General features: G+C 40.3%; 1 protein-coding gene across 2 annotated transcripts in view; it reads right to left on the bottom strand.

The window, feature by feature from the left end:
• Nucleotides 1–1,092: 1,092 nt before the first annotated feature.
• The window catches only part of scube1 (signal peptide, CUB domain, EGF-like 1), a 95,628-nt gene continuing 70,214 nt past the window's right edge, over nt 1,093–26,506 (bottom strand). For both annotated transcript variants that reach the window (XM_076011211.1, XM_076011210.1), the window contains 15 exons: nt 18,218–18,340; nt 14,945–15,061; nt 13,563–13,685; nt 12,643–12,762; nt 11,287–11,385; nt 10,986–11,102; nt 10,037–10,195; nt 9,543–9,746; nt 8,528–8,689; nt 7,395–7,562; nt 6,183–6,344; nt 5,884–6,081; nt 5,225–5,377; nt 3,958–4,037; nt 1,093–2,797 (listed from right to left, as the gene is read on the bottom strand). In XM_076011211.1, the coding sequence (XP_075867326.1) occupies nt 2,645–2,797; nt 3,958–4,037; nt 5,225–5,377; nt 5,884–6,081; nt 6,183–6,344; nt 7,395–7,562; nt 8,528–8,689; nt 9,543–9,746; nt 10,037–10,195; nt 10,986–11,102; nt 11,287–11,385; nt 12,643–12,762; nt 13,563–13,685; nt 14,945–15,061; nt 18,218–18,340 (2,138 nt within the window). In that variant the 3' untranslated portion in view covers nt 1,093–2,644. The remainder of the gene's footprint in view (nt 2,798–3,957; nt 4,038–5,224; nt 5,378–5,883; nt 6,082–6,182; nt 6,345–7,394; nt 7,563–8,527; nt 8,690–9,542; nt 9,747–10,036; nt 10,196–10,985; nt 11,103–11,286; nt 11,386–12,642; nt 12,763–13,562; nt 13,686–14,944; nt 15,062–18,217; nt 18,341–26,506) is intronic.

Raw genomic sequence — 26,506 nt, 5'->3', positions numbered from 1 at the left:
TCATGCAAAAAGCACGTACAGTCTACTGATGCTTCACTTTAACTTTTGACTTTTGACCACTTAACAAAAAAAACACGATTGAGTCGAAGAAAATAACTGGGCACTTGAAGCTACTGGAACTGAGTTATTCGGAGCAACTGCAGGCTACAGAGTGGAATTGATAGCAGGAGAGGCAGTTTGTCTTTCGCTCTCGGCAGTGCCAACACGTGGCACATTTTGTAACGACACAAAAAGGTAACAAAATACAAAACTTTTTTTCTTTTCTTTTCTTGTTTTTTAAGTACAGTTTAAAATATAAAATTCAAGTGCAATTAAAGTTCCAAATATTAGTTACATCACATACATTTCTCTCTTTAACGTAACACTCTGTTACTAGCAGGTAGTTTATCTGGTTTTGTATATCTTTTTTTTCTAATTAAAAAAAAAATTACAATATAAACTTTTGATTCTTCCCCTTTTCAATTTCTCTCAGTTCTCCAGTGGAAAAAAAAGAGCCGACTGGCACATTTGTTTCAAATCATGTTTCCTGTTGTTTTCTTGTTTGGCCGATTAATATGTCGATTGTTATGTCGGCTCTGCCTTGTGCTCACATGGGCTGCACTGCATGTTTACCTACAACACATGTACAGTGTCACATGTGTGAATGGGAGACACATGTGTAACTTGGCTCTCAAACATGTTGGAATATAAATATTATAAAAACAAGACAACACAGAAAACAATGCGGGACACAACGGGGACATATTAGAAAAATGTATACGAAAGTAATTTAAGTGCAGAAATTTGGTAATGTTGGTAGAAAATATTATCTGTTTGACCATTACATTGGTTTTCACTGGCCTCACTGACATTGGTGCCATTTGCCTGCAAATTTAGATTAGATGTACTTTATTAATCCTTTACAGGAAATTAAATAATTAAAAATAAAAACATTTCTTCTTTCTTTCCCAACAAATTGTCCAAGTCGTTGATTATTGTCGATTTTTTAATGGTTATTTTGGTGTTGAGCCCTGCAGCAAACGAACTGCGGAAACTGCAGAATTTCAGTCTTCTGGTTTGATTAAGCGGTGACTTCCCAGTCGGTTTGCAGGATGAGAAAAATGGAAACCCGTCTTATTCTTCTCTCAAGCCACCATTAGCAATTGGAAGTGTAATTTAAATTATATAATCAGTACAGTTCGGGCTGCTGTGAAAACTTCATAATAAAAGAAGCCAAAAAGAAAGTGGGATTCTTGTGTGAGAGGAAACATTATTGTAAGGGTGACTATTAATGAAAGGTCAGCAATAATGTCTATCCTGAATCTATACCAGGGCACTGATAGCAAACCATTAGAAGCAGCTTCATGAAATAATCTACTGGAATGCTCTAAGAACAATACTAGTGCAGGAAAATCAGCCAGGATGTGCTGAACATATTATGGGATGGCTTTGACAGTTGATGCCTTGAAAGTCTAATGGAATGTTATTTTCGAGAATGAATGTCAAGTGTGCAATGCGCAGCATCATTACAGAAGTTGAATACTGTAAAATTTAAAAATGCTTAAAACTTGAAAAATGTAAGTATTTATAGAACAAAGCTTTGTATTATAATCACACTTAGTTGTGTGCTAAACCAATAAAGAGTAAACAAAGCATCATGGTTCATATTTTAGGCTCTTTAAAACAGCCTACATTTAATGTTAGTCACACAGAATCTTGCACACTTGGAATTCTCCCCATCACTTTTAATTAGACATTGTAAATGATTTTCATTAAACACTAAAATGTTCCCATACTTGTTAGGTACATCTTGACTTATTTTCGTGCACTCATAATGATCGCAGAGCGTTCAAGATCATTATCCTGCTAATATGACAACAAGTATGCCAGCAAATTCTACAGCACTCTGGACCCTGTGTTTGTAACATAAAACATCAATGTGCACTAAGGGTTGGTTGGATGGTTGGATGGTTGGTTGGTTGTTGGAGTAGTTTACTGTGGGCCATCTACAGGCCATCCCTCCCTTTCATTCAGTGTTCAGTCAACATTTTCTGCCAAGTGTTGTTCCTCTTCCTGCTAAAACGAACGTCACGTTTCTCTGCTCACTGCTTTCTGGTTCGTGTTACGGAACCTCCAGATATTGCACTCCAGATTGCACATGAACTGAATCAGCGTGTAAGTGTGGGTGCTACCCTGCGTATATAATATCACTGTACCAAACTAAACAAACAAACAGACAAACAAACAAACAAACAAACAAAAAACAGTTTGGTATAAAATGTCTAAAATTTAAAAGAAGCAATATATACACACAATTATTTATCAGGTTTCTTTTGCTACACTACCAAAAAAACAATAATACTGCCCTTCAAAAACCCACATCAGTCGAAACCTTACGCTCAAATCTGCACTAACTGAAGGGACGTTAGCTTTTTTTTTGTTGTTGTTGTTGTTGTTGTTAAAGGGGGTCAAAGGTGAGGAAAGGCATCATGTGACCATATATGGAAAGTTGATTTTCACTCAAAGAATGGTTATAAGCATTAAAATTGACCCTGGCGTGAGATGAAGCAGAGGAGGTGGGAGAGTTACATCTAGGCTGCTAGACTTTCGATTGGCGTAGGCGAGGCAGGGAAAATATTCCGCAAGGCTGCAAAAGGCCGTCCCTCTATTTGTACGGCCGCAAGAACCTGGTGACTTTGGAGCGCAGCAGCTTGATGAAGGAGCGCGGGAACATTTCTTTGGACTCCTGCGCCGTGTACTTGAAGTAGTTCTGGGGGTGGGCGAGGACGTCAAACAGGGCCTTTATCAGCTTCTTGTCCTGTTTTTGGAAGGGCACAGACACCAAAGAGAGTCGGCAAACTGGGCAAATCAAAGACTGAAAGCAACAAACGAGTTCCATTTATACAGTCATGGCTGGTTATTAATATTATTATTATTATTATTATTATTATTATTATTATTATTATTATTATTATTATTATTATTATTATTATTATCTTTGTTACCATTTTGCTGTTGTTATTATTATTATATATTAATATGACATTGTTTCCCTTTTTGCATTCCATTGTTTGCAACTAATTATATTATATTATATTATATTATATTATATTATATTATATTATATTATATTGCATGAGACTTCAAACACCCTTATCTGTACTTGCCACTTTTTAAAATCTTTTTTAACTTTGTACTAAAATTTACAAATAACTTTTTTTTATATTAACAAGTCCCATTTAAACAGTCATAGTGATTACTTAATAATTACTCTGATTATATTATTTCACTGTTGTTGTTATTAGTGTTGTCACGATATTGGATTTCAGACTTCGATACAATATTTGGGAAAGTATTGATTTTCGATTCTAGCCACCGCAGAAGTTTCGAGGGGCGGAGTGGAGGGGGGCGGGGCGGACGGAGATCGGGCTGAAGTCCCGCGGAAGTTTTGTTTGGTCGACGGGGGGAGGGGGGGGGGGGGTCATGCTGAAGTCCCACAGAAGTCTGTTCGCGATGCGACCTCCCTCCTTTCCTGCCTCGCAGGGAAGTAGCGGAGGGAGCGCTCGGGGTCTTTGTGTGTGTGTTGGCGGCGCCGCACGTCGCCTCGATGTAGTACTGATATATCGATACTATGGAGAAGTCATATTGTATCGTTTTTAATTTTCAGTATCAAAAAAATATCGATACATTGATATTTTTGACAACACTAGTTGTTATTATCATATATTATTATGGTATTGTTTCAATTTTGCATTCCATTGTTCGCAACTTATGATATGATATGATATGATATTATAATGCATGACACTTCAAACACTGTTATCTGTACAGTACACTTAACTTGCCACTTTTTAAATTCCTTTTTACACTTTCTTTATTCCTTGTTTACACAGTTAAGTTCACTTCTGCCACACCAACATTCCACTGCCACGTAACGTGGCACATGACAAACAAAATCTTTGAATCTCAAATCTGTACCTTCAGGATCTCCTGGTGGTTCTCGGAGGCGTAGAGCCTGCCATCTCTTACTATGTCCTCTATCAGTTGTTGGTAGTCCTCTACAGAGAAAGAGAGAGAGGCATGTGTTAGAATGTGATGGGTGTTGACAGCAGCTAAGCACTAGATCTGGGTGCTTCCACATTGCAACAGTGTTGTCCGAACCAGAGTTTGCTGAAAAGCACACAGCACCCAGACTCTGGAGCTGACCAAACAAACTTCAATCTGACTGAAAATCTGCATGGGTCTAGATTTGTTATTTTCAAGTAAAGTGGTCATCAGACATTCATTCATTCATTTTCCATACCCGCTTAGTCCCGAGCTCAGGGTCATGGGGGTCTGCTGGAGCCTATCCCAGCTGTCTTAGGGTGAAGGCAGGGTGACACCCTGGACAAGTAGCCAGTTCATTGCAGGGCCACATAGAAACAAACAACCATTCACACTCACATGCACACTGACAATTTAGAATGTTCAATTGACCTCACATGCATGTTTTTGGACTGTGGGAGGAAGCCGGAGAACCCGGAGAGAACCCACGCAGACACAGGGAGAACATGCAAACTCCACACAGAAAGGTCCCAGGCCCGGTCATCAGACAGTGTTTTTCAAAATATATAGCAAGGAACAATCGGCAACGATCATTCAACTCAACGAGACAACAAGACATTGCGACTTGAAGAACATACTGCGAGCACTGGTGCAGAAAACACCTCAGAAGAAGAATGATGGGAGGACAAGATCGCTTCTCATCCATTGTTTTAATGGTCAGCTCGTCACTCTTTGACCCAACTAATCGATTACAGGGATTTTCTTCTTTTCATTGCTTCTGTTCAGAGCTCCTTCCAGTTGACACTGATCGGTGCTCAGTTGGTTGGGGGTAGGGTTGGTAGGGTTGTCCAACAGTTGAAATGTCAGCGGTTCAAATCCCGGCTCCAAGTGTCCACATGCCAAAATGTCCTCGGGCAAGACGCTGAACCCAAGGTTGCTCCCAATGGGTCTGGCAGCGCATTGCATGGCAGCAGTTGCCCATTGGTGTATGAGTGTGTGTGTGGATGGGTGAATGAGAGGCAAACTGCTTTGGGGTGCCATGACGATGCTGGAAAGTGCTATATACAGGAAGTCCAGTCCATTTACCATCACACCGCCCTCAAACTGGAGCTTCTCATTGGCCCGCCCACTTCCTTCAACCCGTCCATTAACCATATGAACTTGCCGGACTGTGACTGTTCAAGTGTTCATGGTGACTCACCGTCGTATGTGACATAAGGCACCTGGAAACCTTTGCCACTGTTTCCCTCATTGGACTTGAATTGGATCCACAGCTTGCGAGAACGAGAGGTGAAGGCAATGGGCCGCTCGTAGGTCTGACATGTCTCATAGGTAGTGATGGAGGTGGGAAGTGCTGCAGAACAGAAGAGCAGCCTTTTAGAAAGCATTCTGGGGAAAAACACTGATAATCTCAACAATCCAAGCTTCCTTAGAAAGAGTGTGGTGCAACTCTCGTCGGAAGAGATGGAGGGTCCGAGTTGCCCAGGCTCCACTGCAAGCATGAATTAAATAAAATCAATCAATCAATCAACCGTTAGGTTTAGGATCAGAATTTGGGTCACGGTTAGGTTTAGGATTGGGGTCCAGAATTCAAGTTACTGTGCCGGTCAAGAATACAGTTATGGAGGCTAAGGATGTCACACAGGGTAAAATCATTGCCTATCTCTATCAATGTTAGCCACCCTCTTTGACGTTAGCTTCGTCTTCCAACAGGATTTTTCGAGGCTTTCTTAGAAGCTATGTCACTTCCTTTCGAATCTTTGATACCATCTATCCATGACCCTAACTCAGAGCAAGACTCCTAATGTAAGCATATTGTTAGATAGCAACAACTACAAGACAGAGGAAAAGTCCTGTTACCACTCTTCCTCATGACCAGCACGTCGCCACACTCGTCCTCGATGGGAAGGAAGATCTCAGGAACCACGATGAGAATCCGCCTCTTGTGCGGTGGGTTGATTGTCCACACGCAGTCCACATTGGATGGGTAATCCCCAGGGTAGTTGGGAGACTCGATGTAGCCCGTGTACTCCCCCAACTCGCCTCCACAAACCTGATCTGAGGGACGGGCAACATCGCAGGAACCCTCTGTTAGGCGGCTGACCGGTGCGAATGGTGCATCTGGTAAAACGTGAACACTTTTATTATTAAGTGGTTACTTTTGCAATGTGACACGTTGGTGGCGCCATCGAAGTCAGTGGTGGTGTTCCCCGGGCAGGTGATGCAGTAGTTCTGGCCAAACTCAGACTGGTAGGTTCCAGCGGGGCAGCGGATGCAGCGATGAGTGCTGGAGTTGTAGTAGTGTCCAGGAGCGCAGTGCACTGCAGGAGGTAACAGGGCAGTGTTAGGGAGTAACGAGTTACTAGTTAACGTTATGACGCAAATTTAACTTCAAAATAAAGATAACTGCAATCAGTTACATTACTGGGAAAAAATAGGTGATTAAATTACAGTTTCTTGTGGAAATATTCATGATTACATCAGACCAATTTTTACTAAAAAGGCTTTGGTTTTCTCGCGCACTGGCTTGGCATGAGCACCGTCCTTTTTCTGTTTCCCTCCTCGGATGAAAGCTTGATACTACTCTGAAGCTTCTGATTGGTTCCCCTGTCAAGTTCAGAAGTTTGTGAGTGATTTTGAAGCTCCAGCAAGAAAAATGTGGTTAATAAACAGGTTCCAGTGCTGGAACAGGTCTAAACAGTTGAGAACATTTATTCCAAATTCAGAAAAGCAATCAAATCAAAACATAGTCAAATGCCATTAGTTACATTACTTTGATAAATTAATTGAAATAGTTACACTACTATGACATTTCAATAGGGTATCTTATAATTGTAGCCAATTACCTTTGTAATGTAATGTTTGTAGGTGTCAGCGTACAGTTTACTCCGTAAAGAATGAAAGTAGACAAACAAGCACAACACGAACTGTGACACTCGCCGTGTCCCAACAAAGAACAGGCATGAATAGGTTCAAAGTTCAAGCTCGATTTAGATCACTGCACAGTAATGAAGCAGTATTGTAAAAATGATAACCAAAGAGTCTTCTTAATGTCTCAAATGCATCAAAAAAGATTCCTTGGTGTGTCTTCTAAGGAGGTCAAAAATAGAGACGCAAATCAACAACATTCAGTTGAATCTGATGAGCTTGTCGTTATTTTGTAGGTGGTATTTGGTGATTTTTGAAAAAGTTTGCATTATTTTGCTAAAAAACAGAAAACAAAAACAGTAAACAGTTGTCCATGATGACATGATGCACAGAATCCATCTTCAACAGGTTAAAGGTCAAGGGACCATGACCTTTAAAGACAATATGAGTAGCTCGACGTAACAAAAAAAACAAAAACAAACAAACAAGCAGCAAAGAATCACCTTTAGCTTCACAGTCCCTGAAAGACATGGCGCCATCGAACTTGGTCATGAGACCTCCACCACAGGGGAAGCACAGGACCCGGCCCGGTTCTGGCTGGTAGGAGCCCAGAGGACAGACTTGACATGGACGGAACCCATCAGCAGAGAAGTGACCTGCCGGACACTGACCTGAGACGAAGGAAAGGTCAGAGGGCGGGATAAAAAAAGAAATAAAAAAAAAGTCAACTGCCACTATTTTTTTTTACGTTCTTCTGATGTGCTTATTGAAAAAGGGGATGATACACATTTTTGATGTTAATATTGTGAATAAGAGCCAGGCGGCGGATTCCAATCTCCACTGGATGATCAATTGCAAAAATCCAAACAAACAAAAATACAATAAAGAACAACATCTACAACATTCTATGGCAGACCTCACCACAATACTGAGGGTTGAGGGTTGAGGAGCACAGGAAGCTCAGAGATGAATGATACAATGTTTGTTTACCAGGCTAGAGTGCCAAATTAGTCAAGGGAAGGGCTTCAGTGTTTGATTGTATTCTGCATGGCCCTATTGCACTGGATTGTGAAGAGCCAGATTGTAGTAGTAGTAGTAGCAGTAGTAGTCGTAGCCACAGTAGTAGTAATTAATGATAAGTGCTGTTTTTTCCGATGCTGTTGGAAGTCTTAATATCATCAGCAATATGTATTGCAGTATATATTGATTTCACGTACAATAAAAATGTGTTCAGTTTCAGAGTCTTAGTGTGCAATACAGTACATAGCCACATGGTGGTGCCAACTCTTACAATTCAATGAAACGTGTGCAGAAAAGACTCCTCCACCTGAAGCAACACCATAGGTAAGGCTGCCTTTAGTGCCAGTGAGCAAAGACTACAGCTGCCTGGCAGTCAGAAGACTAAAAAATCAGCTTCTCCTGAACACACAGTCTGATGCCTAATGGTCTCCCTGATCATGAGCTTCATGTCGGACAGTGAAACCATGTTCCTTCACATACGTTTAATGATACATTTTTAAAATGGAGTTTAAATGGATCAACACAATATAATATTAATGATTTTCATTTGTTTTCATTCATTTTCATTCATCTGAGGAGGTTGAGACTTTACAGTTTTCTGTTGGGAGTGACTCACCTCCACACTGGGACACATTCTTGGCTCCAGCGACGCCCTGTGCTTCAGTGCTGGGACACGGCTCGCAGGACAACTGGCCCACCACGTCCTGGTAGGTCCCAGAGGGACACTGTACACACTGCTCCTGCTCCCCGCTGTAGAACGTGCCCTCAGCACAGCTCACTGACGGGGAGGAAACTCAGGTGAGCATGTTTTGTGTAGTTTACACTTGCTCCAATCGCTCTGACTCAGAATAGGAGAAGCAGGGTTTTTCCAAAAAAGTTCCAAAGGTTCTTGTTGTTCATGAAGGTGAGAAGAGTAAAAAGCTGATAGAACTACACTGTAAAAAGTGCATTTAACCATACATCTGCGGTTGGGGAGGAGCAGAGTCTGCTAATGCTAATGCTAATCCGCGTCTGCAGCGACCACTTCATCGGAAGGTACGTTAACTAGCGAGCTAACTGGGTTTATTTGAAACAGGCTCCAAATCTGTACAATATGGATTCTCCTCAGCAGTTTCCTCCATGGACTTCTTTCTCCATTTCAACATCCTGCCCTCCGTCTGAATCCAGACCACCTGCATGCATCATCATCACCACACTGTCCCTACACTACTATCCCTATAAAGCAGTAGTTATCAACTGGTGGAGTCTCTGGACTCACATTTTTACCTATCATGAAGTCGGGACACACATTAATTATTATATATAAATATCCAAATATTATTGATAAAATATTAATATTAAAAATAAAAACGCTCGCCCCTTTTCTATCATGTCTAGCCAATAACAAAGCTATGCTTCTTTTCACTCCTTTTCCAATAGGTCACTGGAGTTAAGTTAATTTTGCTTCTTTAAATTTTCTCTCTATATTATTTTATGTTAAGGAATTGTTTCATAGCAGTTAGGAAGCCTTATCAAATTTGCACATTCAAGATATTCATCAAAACAGCTTCGCGCCCAACTTTTGTATTGCGACCCACCACTTGACAGGCGCCTCTTTAAAGTGCTGCGGGAATCACAGCAGAATAACTTACCGCACTTGCCCCCCTGGAGGACTTGGCCCGTACTGCAGGACTCTGCGTTGTCCGGGACCCGGGCCGGCCTCTGGGCCACCTCGTACTCAGTCCCGGAGAACTGGACGTAGAACTGCTGCTTGTTGATGGACTTCCTGAGCGTCCGCATGGTGCTCTGCAGCTTCTGCCTTATCTTCTCCCGCACGCAGTCCACGTCGCAGGAGTCTGATTTCAAGAATAAGAAAACTAAGAATGCCTCTATATATAACACATTGGGGAAATTTGCATAGTTATAGAAGCATGAACAGTGCAAAGAGAGACATTAAAGTACGAGTGCAAATAGTGAATTAAAAAGAAATGAAGAAATAAAATACATATTCAAATTATTTCCATTTTCCAGGGAAAACCAAACAGGAGAGATGAAGATTAATTTCCAGGCTCTCTTTAAAGACGTAATGCGACAAAAGTTGCGCAAGGCAAAAGCCACATCGGGCCAACACCAGGGGGTGCCACACCTGACGCTTCCTCTTCCTTCATCTCCATCTCGAACTCGGCGGTGATGTGGGAAACCTCCTTGGCAGGGGACTTGCGGCCACGTCTGCGCTTCTTTGACGAGTCGCACTTGAGGTTGACAAACGTGACCTGGCAGTCGTTGGTGCAGGGGAACTGGCCTCCTGGTAAAGTGCAAAATGAAAAAAATATATATAAAAAAAAAAAAAAAATCTTGATTTAAGATAAAAGATGCAGAGCTAAAGTACGTAGCATATATGCTACATGTTAAATCTGGCGGTGTGAATTCAAGTTATAGACCGCTAGCTGAGAAATGACGCTCACTCTAAAACCGATATATATTATAAGTTTTTATACAATAGAATATTAAAGTGGCGCTATGCGATTTTTCACCTCTAGAGGGGGCAGCTGAGCACTCTGTGGAAAACCAAAAGCCCTGACGAGCAAGGAAAATGTCAAATAACGACATAAGGTACAGAATGAAACAGATTGAAACAGTAAAAAAAACAAAAAGAAGAAAAAAAACAAATCATATTTGTCACTTTTTTTGGAGGGATGTTGACATTGAAAATGAAAGTTGTCAACAGAGATCTCAGCCGTTATGTTCAGTATTGCATGCACATGGCGAATCAAGGATTCACTTCAAATGTTCCAGAAACTAGGCAGCCTTCGAGTCTTCAAGAAGTCTGTCACATTCACCTCGTGTTGTGTGTTTTGTATAAAAGGAACAGGTACATTTATTTTTTCAAAAAAGGAAAATTAACACAAAACACACAAGGACACGACATTGAGCTACGGCGGCATGTCTTAAAAGGGTCATGCTGAGTTTCCCCTGCTACTAGTTGGTTAAATTTCGGTTGCAAGGTTAAAAAAAAAAAATCATGGAAAGTCACATGGACAATTGGAAAGAGGAGGTGAACGTTAAGTGAAGTCGGGCAGAAGGTTTCGTGTCACCTTGCTGATTCTGTCTGGTTGCCTCTCTGTGCTTCTCCTTGTTACGGGGCCTCAGGAGGCACTTTGCATCCTTGATCTTAAATCTGGCTTTCTGTTTGATGGGCGGAGCCAGAGCATCTGCATTCAAGGACAACAGAAAAACAAAAAAGAAACAGCAAACTGTTAATCATAGCATATATAGGATAGAATGTGTTGAATTTTGTATGGACATGTCCTCATTTGGCAGAGGAAATCCTCCGCCCCTAATCCAGAGGTTGGCACAGTGGTGCATTTCTTTCCGGCCGCGTTTGCTCGACCGTACCAGTGCAAGTGGGGGGGCCAGTGGTGGTGTTCCTCTTCGGGGGTGCTTTACTGAGCTGTACAGGGACTCCACAGCTCAGTGTGTAGCTGTTTTCTGAGTCTGAGAACAACACAACAGACACAGAAAGAGGCAACACAATCAGAAAAATACCAGTTCAGACAAATGCTCCTGCTGCCTTCAGGGATATATGATTTTTTCTTTTTCTTTTTTTTTTGCTTTTGAAACCCCTGAAGCACTCACCCTTTGTTTCTTTAAAAGCTGCTTTTGCAAGTGCTCAACATTTGATGAAAATGTGAGATTTGATTGATTAATTACATTGCTGTAGATGCTAACTTATAGTCACAACTTTGTTTGTTTTTTAATCATCTCCTTCTTTCACTCTCAATGTTTTTTTTAATCAAATTTTCAGCACTCACAAAAGCAGATTTCAAAAGAAACAAAGGGTGAGTCTTTCAGGGCTCTTAAAAGCACTTATCAAATGGTCAGAAATAAGCTACGTCTGGAAATTTTACTGGCTTCCTTCTTCCGAAATGAAATGCCACTCTGACCATTTTTGGCGGGGGAAAAAAAAAAGTCGACGACGTTCTCTGGTCTTATAACGATGAGACTGGAAGTCCCTGCATTGGTCTCCAATTAGCGAACATTTTTCATTTAACAGAGAGTAAATGAGGGATTTCAACATTAGTATATGTCGTCCAAATACTTTCAGTGAAAAAAAACCCATAGCATCACTAGTGTACACATCGGCTCAACTATTAAAAAAATAAACAGATGCTTGTGTGGTTGTTATTTTTCAAAAGTCTGAATCATCACATGTATGAATTGTTACTGAATTGAGAGTCAACAGTCACGTTGACCTGTGACATAAAAAAATACATTCAATTCAACCCATCATGGGACAAGGAACCATATTTCCATAGAGTTTTACACACAATAATACTAGTAAGTACAACACAGACTGCTAATTGCACTCTGTTTATTGGTTCCATGCAGTGACTTAGTGGAGTTGTCTGACACTATGTCACGTAAGACAATTTTGATAAGAAATTTGTTTCTCAAGAATAATGTCTGAAAAAAACAAAATTAATATGTTTATATTTCATGATTATTTTATTTTCGTTAAAACTGTATATGGTAATTCCTTTGACTCTGATTTAGCCTAAATATGACAAGGATGTTTTTGAAAATATCACCCTCATCTATCTATCTATCTATCTATCTATCTATCTATCTATCTATCCAATGTAAATTTTTCAGCTGTTTTCCTGCCTTGATGTGCTTTTCATTGCATTGACTGTGTGTGTGTGTGTGTGTGTGTGTGTGTGTGTGTGTGTGTGTGTGTGTGTGTGCGTGTACCTGCAATGAAGAGGGCGTTGGAGGAGCAGGACAGTGAGCAGACCTCTGCGCCGCCACTCTTAGTGCAAGTCAGCTGGGCTCGCGGCATTGGCTTCCCATTGGGCAGACACTTCACCGCCTCTGAGGAGTACACAGAGTTACATCACCATGACAACCACTCTGTGCGCTCACATACACACGGAGAAATTAATAATCAACGCCTTTACACACAGAGGTATTTTCCAACATCAAATAAAGAGAAAGTGACACTTTAAAGGCTTAGATTGCAGTGCTCAACCGCTCAACTGCTCAACCCTCCCTCTCCTTCGTTTGCCAGTGAACTACGGTAGCCTGTGCACTCAAACCTGGATACCTCGTCCACCTTCTTCGTCTTTGTTGGTTTATTTGAGGACGCCAGCGTTCGACCTAAATACCAAATGCGCAGGCAGCTGGGTTGTCCACACCAGGCTTCCTTAGAAATATAGCGGTGTATGTATACATATATATATATATATATATATATATATATATATATATATATATATATATATATATATATATACATATATATATATACATGTATATATATATATATATATATATATATATATGTATATATTTACATATGTATATACATATATAAAAATTGTAAAATCAGGCCAAATTTTACACTCTGGACTTTTAAGGCAACAAAGAGAAAAAGTCTACCACAGACTACCGGCTATTCTATCGGCTCCGATGAGGCTCGAATTGAAAATGAGGAGTGAGACTCTTCATTTCTGCACCCAAAAATCTTCTCAGCTCACTGTAAGAACCTTTTTCAATTTGCGGGAACATTTTCGAAACAAACATTTGTAGTACAAATACTTAGGTGTTTTTTTGTCTCAGTTTTTTTTATTTATTTATTTATTTATTTATTTATTTATTTTTATTTAACTTACCAACACAGTCCTTCTTGTTCCAGTGCAGTTTCTGTCCAGGTGGACACACACAATCGTAGCTGCCCTGGGTGTTCACACAGCCGTGCTCGCAGCTCCCATTGCTGATGCTGCATTCGTCGACGTCTGAGATGCAACAGCAGAGAGAGAGAGAGAGTACAGCAATGATGCTGATTGCAAGGCGCATGAAAGTTTCAAGAAAAAATATTTTTATTAGTCGCCAAACTGTAACATTGTTTCATCACTGACATAGGGAAGTAAGATTCTGTCTTTACTGCCATAATTTTGTGTGTCACATTGCTTAAAATGACTTTGGCTTTGCCAGGGTTTATGTGACATGTGTTGCAATATTTTATTTTTTTACTTAGAAAAAATGGTCTTCTTATTGTGGTAATCTTATCTCATTTTATTTTACAGGACTGATAGCAAAAAATGTTTGAAATCGAGCCACAACAAAAAATACTAAGTGCCAGAAAGCCAAAACTAGTGAAATATAGTTCTAGTATATTGAAATATAAGACGTTGGGAACTGTGTCCCGAGAAGACGCATTTCAAGACGAGGTATTTAGTTCGTCAAGAGCCACTTCATTGCTTTTTTTGGTCAGATCTTTAGTAATCACGATAGATTGTATTTCATTTTGAAAGGGGAGGCATTTTTTCTTTGCCCCACTTCTTCCTCGGAATCTCTGGTGCAGCGTTCTGTCTGCGCGGTCTTTATGCATCCGTATCGGCGAGCTGTGTCTAATAAAGTGGCCGCTGAGTGTTGTTGTATCCCGCTCCAACGATCGTGCATGACGCTGTTCAATAAGTGACGTCCGCAGCAGCGGTGGCGGCTTTGACTGTGCACAGGTGTGTGACAAAACACGCATGAAAGCAAAAAAGAAAGAAAGAAGGAAATAAAGAAAGAAAAAATAAAATAAAAAATAAACAGAGCACACGCGTACATAAAAAAGCTTTCAGTGTGCTTCTTTCTTTTCCTTTTTTTCTTTTTAGTATTTTTCTAGATTGTTGCTGCTGCTGCTTTCTGTTCTGTGAATGTTGTTTTTTTTTGCTGTTTGCCACTTTGACATTTCACTGCACATACTGTGAGCATGTGACAAACAAAAGTTCTTGAATCTTGAATCATAAATCGTGATGTATGTCACCTTAATGGTGCAGCCATGCAGGCACATAAAAAAAACAAGCCAGGTGGAGGATTTATTCAGGGGAACTGATGTGTGAGAGGACTTTAAAGCAAAAGCTGGCTTGCACACGCTCAGTGAGCCCCCCCCCCCCTCGCCACATTCACACTCTGACAAGCATTTCCATCCGCAAACACACACACGCGGGCGCGCACACACACAGCCGACATTGCAGCAGGCGTTAGAATGCCGCCGAGCGCTCACCTCCGCAGTGAGTGAGGCCGTACAGGATGTAGCCCTTGTTGCAGAGGCACTCGAAGCTGCCGGGGTAGTTGATGCAGGTGTGGTCACAGGTCCTCTCGAAGGAGCACTCGTCAATGTCTGGAGGAAGGAGTGGAGGCAGGGGAGTGTTGTTGTTATGATGATAAAATGTTACAGCACTGGCACTTTTTTCCACAGGAGATCGACAGGGGGTCTCACATAGTGGCGGAAGTATTGAGCCCAACACTGCTGATACAGATAAGAAAGCTGGTACTGGTATCAATTAATGCCAGTTTGACGAGATCCACCACTTGAATCAATATATTGGATCTGAATATATTGACTACTATATTTAAAGCTTAAGCGCGTAATATTTGGAGATTTTGAGTAAAGATTTTGAAGAAGGAATAGCGACATCAGGTTTGCAGCGCTCTTTCGCTCATCCTCCCTCTAGCCGAGCTTGTCAGTGAGCTACGAGGATACACTTTGCTTATCAGTAATTAATAATAACTAAATGTCAATCAAGAAATTTGTAGAGCCTTTGATTTAATGGAGGCTGATGACAAATGAACTAAACTAAGGTCATAGTCTGACTTTAAAAAGAAAATCTGCCTCAGTTAAGTTTGTAGTACAATTGTATAAAAGCAACATCGCACTTGCGGTTGTGCTAAGAAAGGGCATTGGTGTGAAGCGCAGTTTTGAAGGTTTGTGCTGAAAAACTGTGTCAAAACACATGCAATTAGGCACATTTGTTTACAGATAGTGCCACTGCAGCTACGGGAGCTAGGAAAAAAAAAACATAACAAAAAGTGTTGAGAGAAAAACAGTTTGATACACCAACAAGGTAAAAAAAATGGTTTAAAAAAACAAAACAAAAACCCTACAGAGCTGCTTTAGTTTCTGCTTATCTTCACTATCACGTGTTGATGTCGACTTAAAAAGCTACAAAATCTTCGTCCCCCTGATTTATTTTTTGCCCTTTCCTGCTGGGGGCTTCACAGTGACTAAAAATAAAGCAAGTTATAATGGAGTTTGTCATAAGGAGGAAGTTTTTATGAGCTGAATGTTGGCTCGGTAAATATTCCAGGCATCTGAGGACTTAGTTCACATGTTTAGACCAAGCCCACAGCCAAAGTTTACATAAGTAAAGCCGCACACACACACACACACACACACACACACACACACACACACAAAAATTGTCTACACCTGTTTATATAAAAGAATTATTTATAAAATTGGCTTCCAGTCGTGGCTTGCATGTTCTATTCTAGAGAACAAAGCCCATCCCATTCAAAAGGAAGGAATAAAAGCTGACAACTCCTTTTGCTCCTTTGACAAGTACTTACTCTTCTTCTTTGGTTCCTTCTGTCTCCACTTCTAAAAAAAAAAAATCCTGTCTTGTCATGCGTGGCTATGAGCTACTATGAGCTATACAGGTCCAGTTTTTAATATTTGGCCTGATTTATGGTTTTCATATTGGTAAAAGCTTAACATACTGAACATAAATACATTAATAAAAGTGTGTAATCGCAGTATAATATTAAAAGTCATTTGGTTTTCCTTCCCTTGGAAAGATTCTCATAAACACATAAAAATATGCATAGATCAAGGGTCTTGCTCCCAGTTAGCTGCCATTTTGCACTGCCATATTTCTAAGGAAGCCTGGTGTGGACAATCAAGCTGCCTGACTGCGTGTTTCGTATTTAGGGTGAACGCTGGCGTCCTCAAACAAACAAGAAGAAGAAGGTAGATGAGGTATCCAGGTTTAGGTGTGCAGGCCACCGTAGTTCACTGGCAAGACCAGGAGGGGGAAGGAGAGTTAAAGAGCACCACAACCACTTAAGGTTGCTGTTTCTTCACAAAATCTCCAAATATTACACACTTAACCTTTAATTCTACAAAGGCAACAAAAAAAGTGCTGACTAATCAATTTCTTTTTTAGCATGAGAAATGGAAACCTGGTGGCCACAGTGGTGAAGGTGTCTAAAACCTGGGCACTGAAGCTGCAATGTGGCTGGCAACACTCAACACCACATTATTAAAATGATCCAAACACAACAAAGAGTGATGTGAGACGCCCTCAAACTGCTGAACACCCACCACACCAAACACGCCCACATGCACATTTTTTGTGGTCTGAGCTGTAGATAGAGGCTCCGCAGGGTTTTACTGTTGATTAGAAATAATATTGACTGTTTCTCTGCCCCAATGCTTCACTTGCTGCAACTTGTAAGCAAGAATCTGCCTGTGGATGTGCAAATGCAATCACTGAGCACAAGAATGTTTCCTTTCTACAGTCCATCTATACTGAATTCAACAAACAGCGCCTTTTTTCAGCACAAACAGACTTTATCAAGCTTCCCAAATTTCCCCCAATTTTCAAAGGCCAGTCAAAGAGGTGGATCAGAATTTTGGACATAGGAGCCCATTTCCAAATTAGCCAATGTGCTGTTTCAACACATTTCAGCTAGTCCTTCTAGTTTTGCAGAGTTGGTCAGTGCTAGGCTAGCACAAGTCAATGGTTTCTGCTAACCTACCAAGTTGTAGCCTACTACCAACTACAGGAAGTATAACTACCAATCTATCAAAATGCAAGCTCAGGTAACAGAAGACAACCCTTTGGACTCAGGGTTATGTCTGTTATGTTCAGCATAATTTTAGCTAATGTTGGCATTCATTTGGAGTGTGTTTAATGGTATTTGCATGTGTTTTCTGAAGTTGCGGCATTGTTTGTCGGCCATTGGGGCGGTTGCTTCTCGCTATGTATAACTGGGTCGACAGTTTGATGGACAGGAGGAGGAGGAGGCAACGAGTCACATGTGCCAACGTGCATGTGTGGCCAGTCTGGCTTTCTAAACAAGAGGGTAGAAAGGGCTCAAAAGAGTACGTCCTGTGAAGCTCTTGCACCACAAGAGCTTTACATTCCATTTCTTTTTATGATTTTATGTCTGACAGTGATGAAAAGCACATATTACCCCTTTAAACAATAAGGAATTACCCATAAGATTAGCAACAAAAGCACATATGAAACTCCATTAGATTCTCTGGTTTAACATGTATTACATTTGCATGAACTTGCATTGTTATTTTTACATTTTTAAATTGTATTTACACCCAAGACAGCGATACAATTTTACCTAACCAGTACACAGCTCAAACCCCAAAATAACCTGTGTCAAAAAAATAATAACTGGTATCCGTCATTAAAAAAAAACAATTTGAAAATTCAGCTTGAGATGATGTGGCACTAAAAGCTGCTGGTCACTCACTGACCTTGACACGTCCGTTCATCAGTGAGAAGTTTGTGGCCCTTTTGGCAGCTGCATTCAAAAGATCCCACTGTGTTACGGCAGAAGTGGTCGCAGCCTCCGTTGTTCTCCAGGCACTCATCGATGTCTGAGGGAAAAAAGAAAATAAATTAAAAAAAAGGCTTTCAGCTAATTCTCAGAAAAAAAAAAAAAATATCTTCATGACCCCTGATAAACAAATTCAATGAGAGATGAAATGAGATGAGAGACGATACACTGTATTGTCCCTGTAAAATAGATTTGTCTGACTTCAGTGCTGCACTCTTTACTCACATCCCCAAAAAGTCAATTTAACTTTAAGAACAAACGCGCCAAATCTGGCCTGCCACATCATTTTACGCAGCCTCACACAGCCACAAATGTGTGTGTTTGTCTTTCATTAAAAGTCAATGGTGTGTTAATATATTGACCAGAAACTACATCCCCCTTATTTTAGTAGACTGTTGGCACCAGTATCCCCAAAACAAATTCCTTGTATGTGTAAAATCTGTAAAATTGGACTTGGCAATAAAGCTTTTTCTGACTCAAGGGAAGCTTTTAGGAGAAACTGACTTGTTCATCTCTTTTAACATGGCTTTTTGCTAAATAACACACCAGGTATGAAAAATAACAATGTATCAAATTCTAGATGGTCTGTCATAATAACACAGAACTATGTGGCATTATCCAATCAAAGTGAGTTTGACACATCTGAACACATCACACAAAAATGCCCAAAAATACATCACAGAGTTATAGGCAATTCAAAAGAGATAAATTATAAATAATGATAGCTAAACCAATTTAGATGAACTTTGGCTGGAAAAATATATGGATTATTTGCTGAAATTACATTTATGTACAGAGAATATTTCCTGAGAAACTCACGATCATGTGTTGTTGAATACCCAAAGCGAAAACTTCCAACATCTTTTTTTTCTTTCACCAAACCCCATAAAAACGACTCGACTTTCACCTCTTACGCTTACTCCGTCTATTATTACCAAAGTTTTCCTCGGCCTGTGGTTCAGTTTTAAGACCTTGATTTCAACATCTTTCTCTAAAATCTCTGGTAAAACTGGTGTTACGAAAGTGGTAACATCACTGAGCCGACGAAAGAAAAATAGCTCCACCATTCTTGAGCTCTTGCCCAGGTGTAGTGCTGCTGTCCTGAGGCACTAATTCTGAAATAATAACACCATGAGTACAATCATCCCGGGGCTTTGTGGCTGCCATGAGGCCTTGAGTGAAGCCTTGAGTGGATCTGGTTTCACAAACCCCAACCATGCAACATCATCCGGCTCTCTTCCCTCAGATGAACCCGTTCCAATTCACCCATCCAAAATTTTTATCAGGAACAATAATAGCAAAACAGCTGCCTGTTCACTGACAGCACTTCATGCTACCAAAAAATCTCAGCCCAAAATTTACAACGGGTTCTTCTTACAGCACCCTCAGCATCTTTTTTGTTGTAATTTTTATGAATCCATAAATCTGATATGTTTGCTTCTACCTCATGTCACATCTCCCACATAGAACAGACTGTTGTATCACTGGTTGGGGTTGGGTGGGTTGGGGGCGTTAGAGGGTCATGGGGTAAAGATTTTAATTTGAAGGACCATTTATTAATGACCATCTTTATTCCTGGACTCAATGGCAAATATGCACTAATGTTTGAAAACCTTGCTTATCCCTGCCTCTGCACAATTTAACTGTATTTTTTGTACATAGATTGACTTGTGTGTTTTCGTAGCTACTTCTTCACTACTGTTTTTGATAACTGCTTGACTTGTTTTTTGAGTGGTGCAACTGTGGAGTTTCCCAATTTGGGATTAATAAAGTAAATATATCTATCTATATCTACCTATTTAGCCATGACACTTCACTCTCCCACTTTGTTTGAAGGTCCGGTGTGTAAAATTTGGCTGGATTTATTAGTTTTATATTGGTAAAAGCTTAACATACAGCCCATTAGAATATACATGTATATTCTAATGGGCTGTATCAAGAGTCTTGCTCACAGTTAGCTGCCATTTTTACCACCATATTTGTAAGGAAGCCTGGTGTGGACTATCCAGCTGCCTGACTGTGTGTTTGGTATTCAGGGTGAACACTGGCATCCTCAAATAAACCAACGAAGAAGAAGAAGGTGCACGAGGTATCCAGGTTTGTGTGCGCAGGCCACTGTAGCTCACTGGCGAACTCAAGAGAGGGAGGGTACAGTTTCCCAAAAGAGACTGAAGTGAAAGAGCACTGTAATTCAAAATGTAACCACTTGGTGTCGCTGGTTCTTCTTCAAAATCTCCAAATATTACGCACTGGACCTTTTAAAAGAATCTGGACACTATATATGTAATTTGATGCACAACACAGAGGGCTAAGTGGTTGGGGACAGACCACTGAGAACATTCCCAGTGATGCCTCAGTGGAAGCTTTTATACTAGGCACCTTCAATTCTTAAAAGAAATATAATACATACAATACATGTCTTATCACCCAAAACGAATTCATACGTTTCCAATATGTCCAGTTTATTCACAGACATTTGAAAATATGCTAAGAGACAAAATAAAAAGCAGATCTGTTGATATGCCAACTTGCCAGCTTAATACTATAAAATAAACAGACATATGCTCAATGTCCAACTCAATGTAAAAAGAAAAATGTCGTTTATTTTAGATAAAAAAAAAATGTGTAATACACTGTTATGAACTTTATAAATCTACCACTGGTGGGACAGTTGGAGGCAGACAAGACAAATGGTTAGAAAGTTGGACAAATTGAGTTGTTCTACCGAAAAGAATGAAAAACAGCTGCCCGCCAAAACCCACATCACAAATTTGTCAGTGTCTCTGCAAGAAAACAAGCGACCCAAGCTGCCATGTTTCTAAATATTCAACCCCGACAGCCACTCAAGAGAGGCTGAGCCAACAAGAGTTTGGTTTTTATTTCGCCGGTGCAAGTCTTTGTTTATGTGTCTTTTTCACTTCCTCAACACAGCCGGCAAGAGTGTGTGTGCCTTCACCGTGTTTACTTTATTGTTGCTGGACGATCAACTCCTCCACCGCTGGGCCACAGATCTAATGTCACTGGCACCAGGACAAGACCAATTAAACCCTTCCAACAAAAATTACAAACATTCTTAGGGTTTCAGGACGCGGGGTCAACATGTTTTGTGGCTTCTGTTTATCTTTCCAACATCTCTCCAAAAATGTTAAAAAAGAGGCTTTGTGGAAGCGTTTGGGGTGTATCAATAGAATATAGCGTGTTTGTGCGAGAAAATAATCTACTGGGGGAAGACAGCGTTAAAATTTAGACTTTGCACTATGCGTACCAAGCTGAAAAGTTAATGCTACGCCAGAAAAGAATGGGAAAAAAGAGTGGAGAGGAGTGAGTCGGTGTACAGATAAGTCCACTCACTACGCTCACTTTCACGGCCCTCCTCAGTGTATCGTAAAAGGAGCTCTTATAAAACATCCAATAAGCCTGCCACTGTGTTTTTCCAGCAGGGTAGACCTCGGCCTCCCAGGCTTGATCCCTTCACTCGGTGACCTCGGGGAGCTCGGGCTGTATTCAACTCTTCATGTAAATATGTTGCAATTGCTAGGGAAATCGACGACCAGGCTGGCTGGTAGTGGAGGGAGAATGTGTGTAAATGTGCACGTCCTGTCAGCAGCCTTTTTCAGAGGGATTGTCCCCACCATCTGGCCGGGATCAAAATGGATTTCCCTACGGCTGCAGTGAGAAGAAGGAGCTTCGGGGGTTGTGTGAGGACAGCAGGGGAAGCGAAAGGTGCAGTGTTTCAGCCAACAATAGTGTTCATCATGCTAAACCTGATATTAGTCCTCTGTTGCTCTAAGCAACACTTTATTTTGATGCTTGTTTGCCACTCACGTAGCCTCAAAATATCCAAATCCATAATGTGCACTGTTCTATACTTTGCTAATGACAAGCTGACAGTAGCTTGTTGGAATCCAAAAAAAAGAAAAGAAAAAAAGCACACAAGGAGTTCGCTGCAGCTGGAAGTCAGAACAAACTGGGATAAATAAATATACAAACCATTCCACAATAATGCCCCTTGGCCCAGTTTGTTTACGCTCTGATGCCTATGTTAAAACAGTGGATACCACCCCAGATCTGCCCGACACAGACAAACACAGCTTGATAATGATTCTGGCAGCCGCATACACTGCCAGAACCACCACAACTACCCACATTTAATGGCCACTCTGGGGAGCCTTATAACTAGGTATATAATTACCTTTAATTAAGCTTAAATAAGCTTTGAGCTTAACTAAACACATTAGGCCTTGGGACATCTTGAAATAATAAAGTTTGTGAGGGAAGGGAGAGGTAAGATGAAAGCAAGTTGGGAGAGTGGGCAAGAGGCAGAGAGAGGGAGGCATTTTTGGTGTTTCCCTTCTATTTATTCAGAACTGAAATAGTACATTTATTTATTTTTCAAAATCTGTGTGTCAGAGGAAGATTTTCCAAGCAAAACACAAAGAAATGCTACCAAAGTATTTAAGACCTGAGATTAAAAAAGAATAATGGTCACAGAGTTTGCACATCTCGGTACAATATCTGTACTACACCTGTGTGTTGAGCAATATTCTTGAAAAACTGTTAATATTGTTGTTGAAGCAACAGTTCAGACACTTCAGAGAATCCATTCCGAGAAGGTGACGTATGGTAGCAAAGTGTTTGCAGAGACAATATATTCAACGAATGGCCCCATGGACCTACATGGTCTGAAAGTTTAGGACTCGCCATCAAAAGACCTTGGAAACATTTTAATAAAATCATCCAATTGTAAACAGGCTGTTTAGTAAGTTTTGAGAAATTAAATTTTGGAAGTTTGGAAACTGAATAAAAATGAATAAAAGTGCTCATATGGGAATGGGGGTGATGCAAAAAGTGCTGTCAACAGTGGTTTTGTATTACTTGTTTACATGTTTACATTGTTTACATGTGGTTTTGTATCTAAATGAATTTTAGAGGGGAATTGATGACCAGGGAGCATACTCTTAGTTATTACATTTTACAGTTGTACAGTTGACGTTCGATCCCTCTGCCCACAGCGGTGAAGATATGTTGACCAGGAAACTCTAAATTCTCCACTGGTGTGGCTGCGAGTGTGGACGGCTGCTTGTCTGTGTGTTGGCTCTGTGATTAACTGGAGTAGGGTGTTAAAACTCAACTAAGGAGATACTTTTATGAACAAAACAGATCAAAAATATAAATTAAAGTATTAACAGAGGAAAAAACAGCTTTTGAAGTTAGATATAATATAAACATATTTAGGCCTTTAGGCTTTGGCTCTTTTTCCAACGATAAACATTAATAATTTCTCTTCAAAATGTTCAATGTTCGCTGCTAATTCATTTTCATCATCAATTGATAACTTTTGGAGTTGCCCTATTCAAGATTGTTAATTATAGTCAAGCAATCCCTCTCTCCACACGTCATATTTGTAAATCACTGCTCATAAAAAAATCAATAATTATCAATTTAAAATGTCAGTTGTCATTATGCCACTGCAACTAGGGACGCACAATACCGATACTAGTACCGGGTATCGCTACCGATACAGGGGTTGAGTACTCTACTCGTACTCCTAAAATACGTGCTGATACCATGACACCAATACCAGTTGTATATGTAAGGAAATGACAAATTTGTTAAATGTGTGTTTGTACTGCAGTGAAACTTGTTCTAGAAAAACATGCTGAGGAATTTGGTTCAAATAACAGAAAATCTGTGGAAAAAAAAAAAAAAAAATCAAGGTCATTCTATAATGGCCTTATGAAGTACTCTGTAATTGTGGGTACTGAAATGCAAGCCCTCATACTCTTCTCGTTCTGTAAGAAAGTGGTATCAGTGCATCCCTAACTGCAACCTAACTTGACCTAGAGTGCCCAACAGATTTTTTTTGATTGGAGGAAACAAGAAAACCTGAAGGAAACCCACACGTACACGGCGGGGGGAATATGCAAACTCCATAACACCAGAACCCTGGGATGCCGACCAGACCATGGGATTCAAACGCAGGACATTTTTTCTTTTTCGCTAACCACAGCGCTACCATATCACAATGCTATCCAAAATACGCACGCTCCGAAAGAGACAGACCACATCAGTCTTGTAAAAATTGTGATCACGGCGACGAAGCCAGGATCTGCTAATATTGCTGTCACCACTGCTACTCGCTGCGGCCTCGTTATGTGTGCAAACACGGAACATTCCTCACCAGTTGAAGTCTCCAGATGTAGACTCACAGAGGAAAAGACTTGGATGAAAAACTGCTGCTCATGACGTTCATCGATTGAATCGTAACTGTTAGTCAAGTGCACGCAGATGGATGCACAAACATACATGACAGCGTCTCTTTATGGTTCCTTGAGTCTCTACAGTCATTTATCACTTTCACGCTACAAGGCTTGCACACGGTGCACAATCCACAATCTAGCACGCCTATACGCACACACATACAGACACACAGACACACACACACACAGCAGATGTCTGCCTGACATTTACTGTAGACGATCAATATGTCAGCTCAACCTTCAATCAATAGCTCCATCTATTGCCCAAGAGCTGTGTGTAGCCCTGGAAGAGTGCTACTACACATTTCCCTCGACCAATAGTCGGCCACTGTCTGCTCTGGCATGCAGTCTGTTCCAGAGGGCCACATTTAGTGCTGTTTAGGGCATTTTTAAAGCAACACGGAATCGGATTTAAGAGCAACTTAACAACCAGAGTAGAAATAAAAAAAGCTGGCAAAAGTCACGTATTTCCAATTGAACATAGCTTATGAAAGTTCTGAGACTATAAACAGAACGTTAAAAAATGTTACAAGGAAATAATTCTAAGAACATGTTGGGAAACTTGTTAAAGGCCATTTAATGGGAACATAACATTAACACAGCTTTGACCATGATGACCAAAATAAACCATGTTGAACTAAATATTTTTTGTGCAACCAAACAAGACATGACAGAAAAGTACAAAAAGAGGGCAGAATAAAACAAAAAGAATTTCTATCACAGTTTTCCCACTGGTCTCATTCATGGCTCATAAAAGCCTCAGTGACCTTAGGTTTTCTCCAGAAGATAATGATGTAAAAGGGTAGGACTATAGGACTGAATAAAGGACTTAATTTAAAAAAAAAAAAAGTGTTGGAAAATTCATCTGATTGGTCAATGTAATTTGTTTTATAGCTCTGATGGGAACATTTGCCAGAAGAAAAAAAAAGAGAAATTAGCCCCAAGCAAAACTTTCCAGCTATGTTAAAATGAATACGTAAGGCATTTTACAGGTTGAACACGTATACAACATTATATGGTTCATTATCAAGTTACAAATTATTTAGTAGCAATTTATATTAAGTGCACACTTATCGAGTTGCAACTGATAATTCATAAAGCATTTTTCTTACATTAATACACACTCGTAAGCTGTTAATGAACACACTTATTCACAGTTCCTACTTGATTTGTAAGTATATTTGTGTATTGATTGTGTATTCATACTTATAAACGATGGGTTAAGGTTAGGTAGGCTTCCCCCAACCCTATTCCATCATTTGGACTCACTATCAATAAAGTACGGTGGCTGACAAGGGCCAAACACAATACAACTGCCTAATGCGCCTTAGTTGGCGAAAACAGCTGCAGGTATGGAAACAAAATTCACAAACACAAACACAAGTCTAAAAAACAAGGTACAAAAAGAGGATTGTGGTGCAAACAAAAAAAAATATGTTGCAAGACATAAAAACATATACATAATCATCAAATGTGCTGCAAACAGAGAAGCGTTGCAAAACACAACAGATGCAAACCAAGAAAACACATGCAAACGAAAAAACGCATCATAAAGCAGTCACTACAACAGAAGTGCTCCAAACCTGCAGGGGGCGCTCTTAGCGGAACAGCTCAATGGAGAGACACACAGGTAGACCGAGAACGGCTGACAACAAAGTTTCAAGTAGAAACTGGCATAAAATCTACTCAAATAAAAGTCACATCACCATGCTAAGCCCTACGTTCCTGCTGTTGTTTGAGCCGTCCTCGGTCTACCTGTGTGTCTCACCATTGAGCTGTTCCGTAGTAGTGACTGTAGTGACTGGCTTATGTAGCGTTTTTTTTGGTTTGCATGTGTTTTATTGGTTTTCACCTGTTGTGTTTTGCATCGCTTCTCTGTATCTGATGATTAAGTATATGTTTTTGTGTCTTGCAGCGCGTTTTTTCCGTTTGCACCACAATCCTCT

This window comes from Nelusetta ayraudi, unplaced genomic scaffold (genome assembly GCF_046127955.1).
Source record: "Nelusetta ayraudi isolate G7.1 ecotype Tasmania unplaced genomic scaffold, CSIRO-AGI_Nayr_v1 ptg000135l, whole genome shotgun sequence".
Taxonomy (NCBI): Eukaryota; Metazoa; Chordata; class Actinopteri; order Tetraodontiformes; family Monacanthidae; genus Nelusetta; species Nelusetta ayraudi.
Note: the sequence above shows the minus strand (reverse complement) of the source record. Positions and strands in the feature narration are given on the sequence as shown.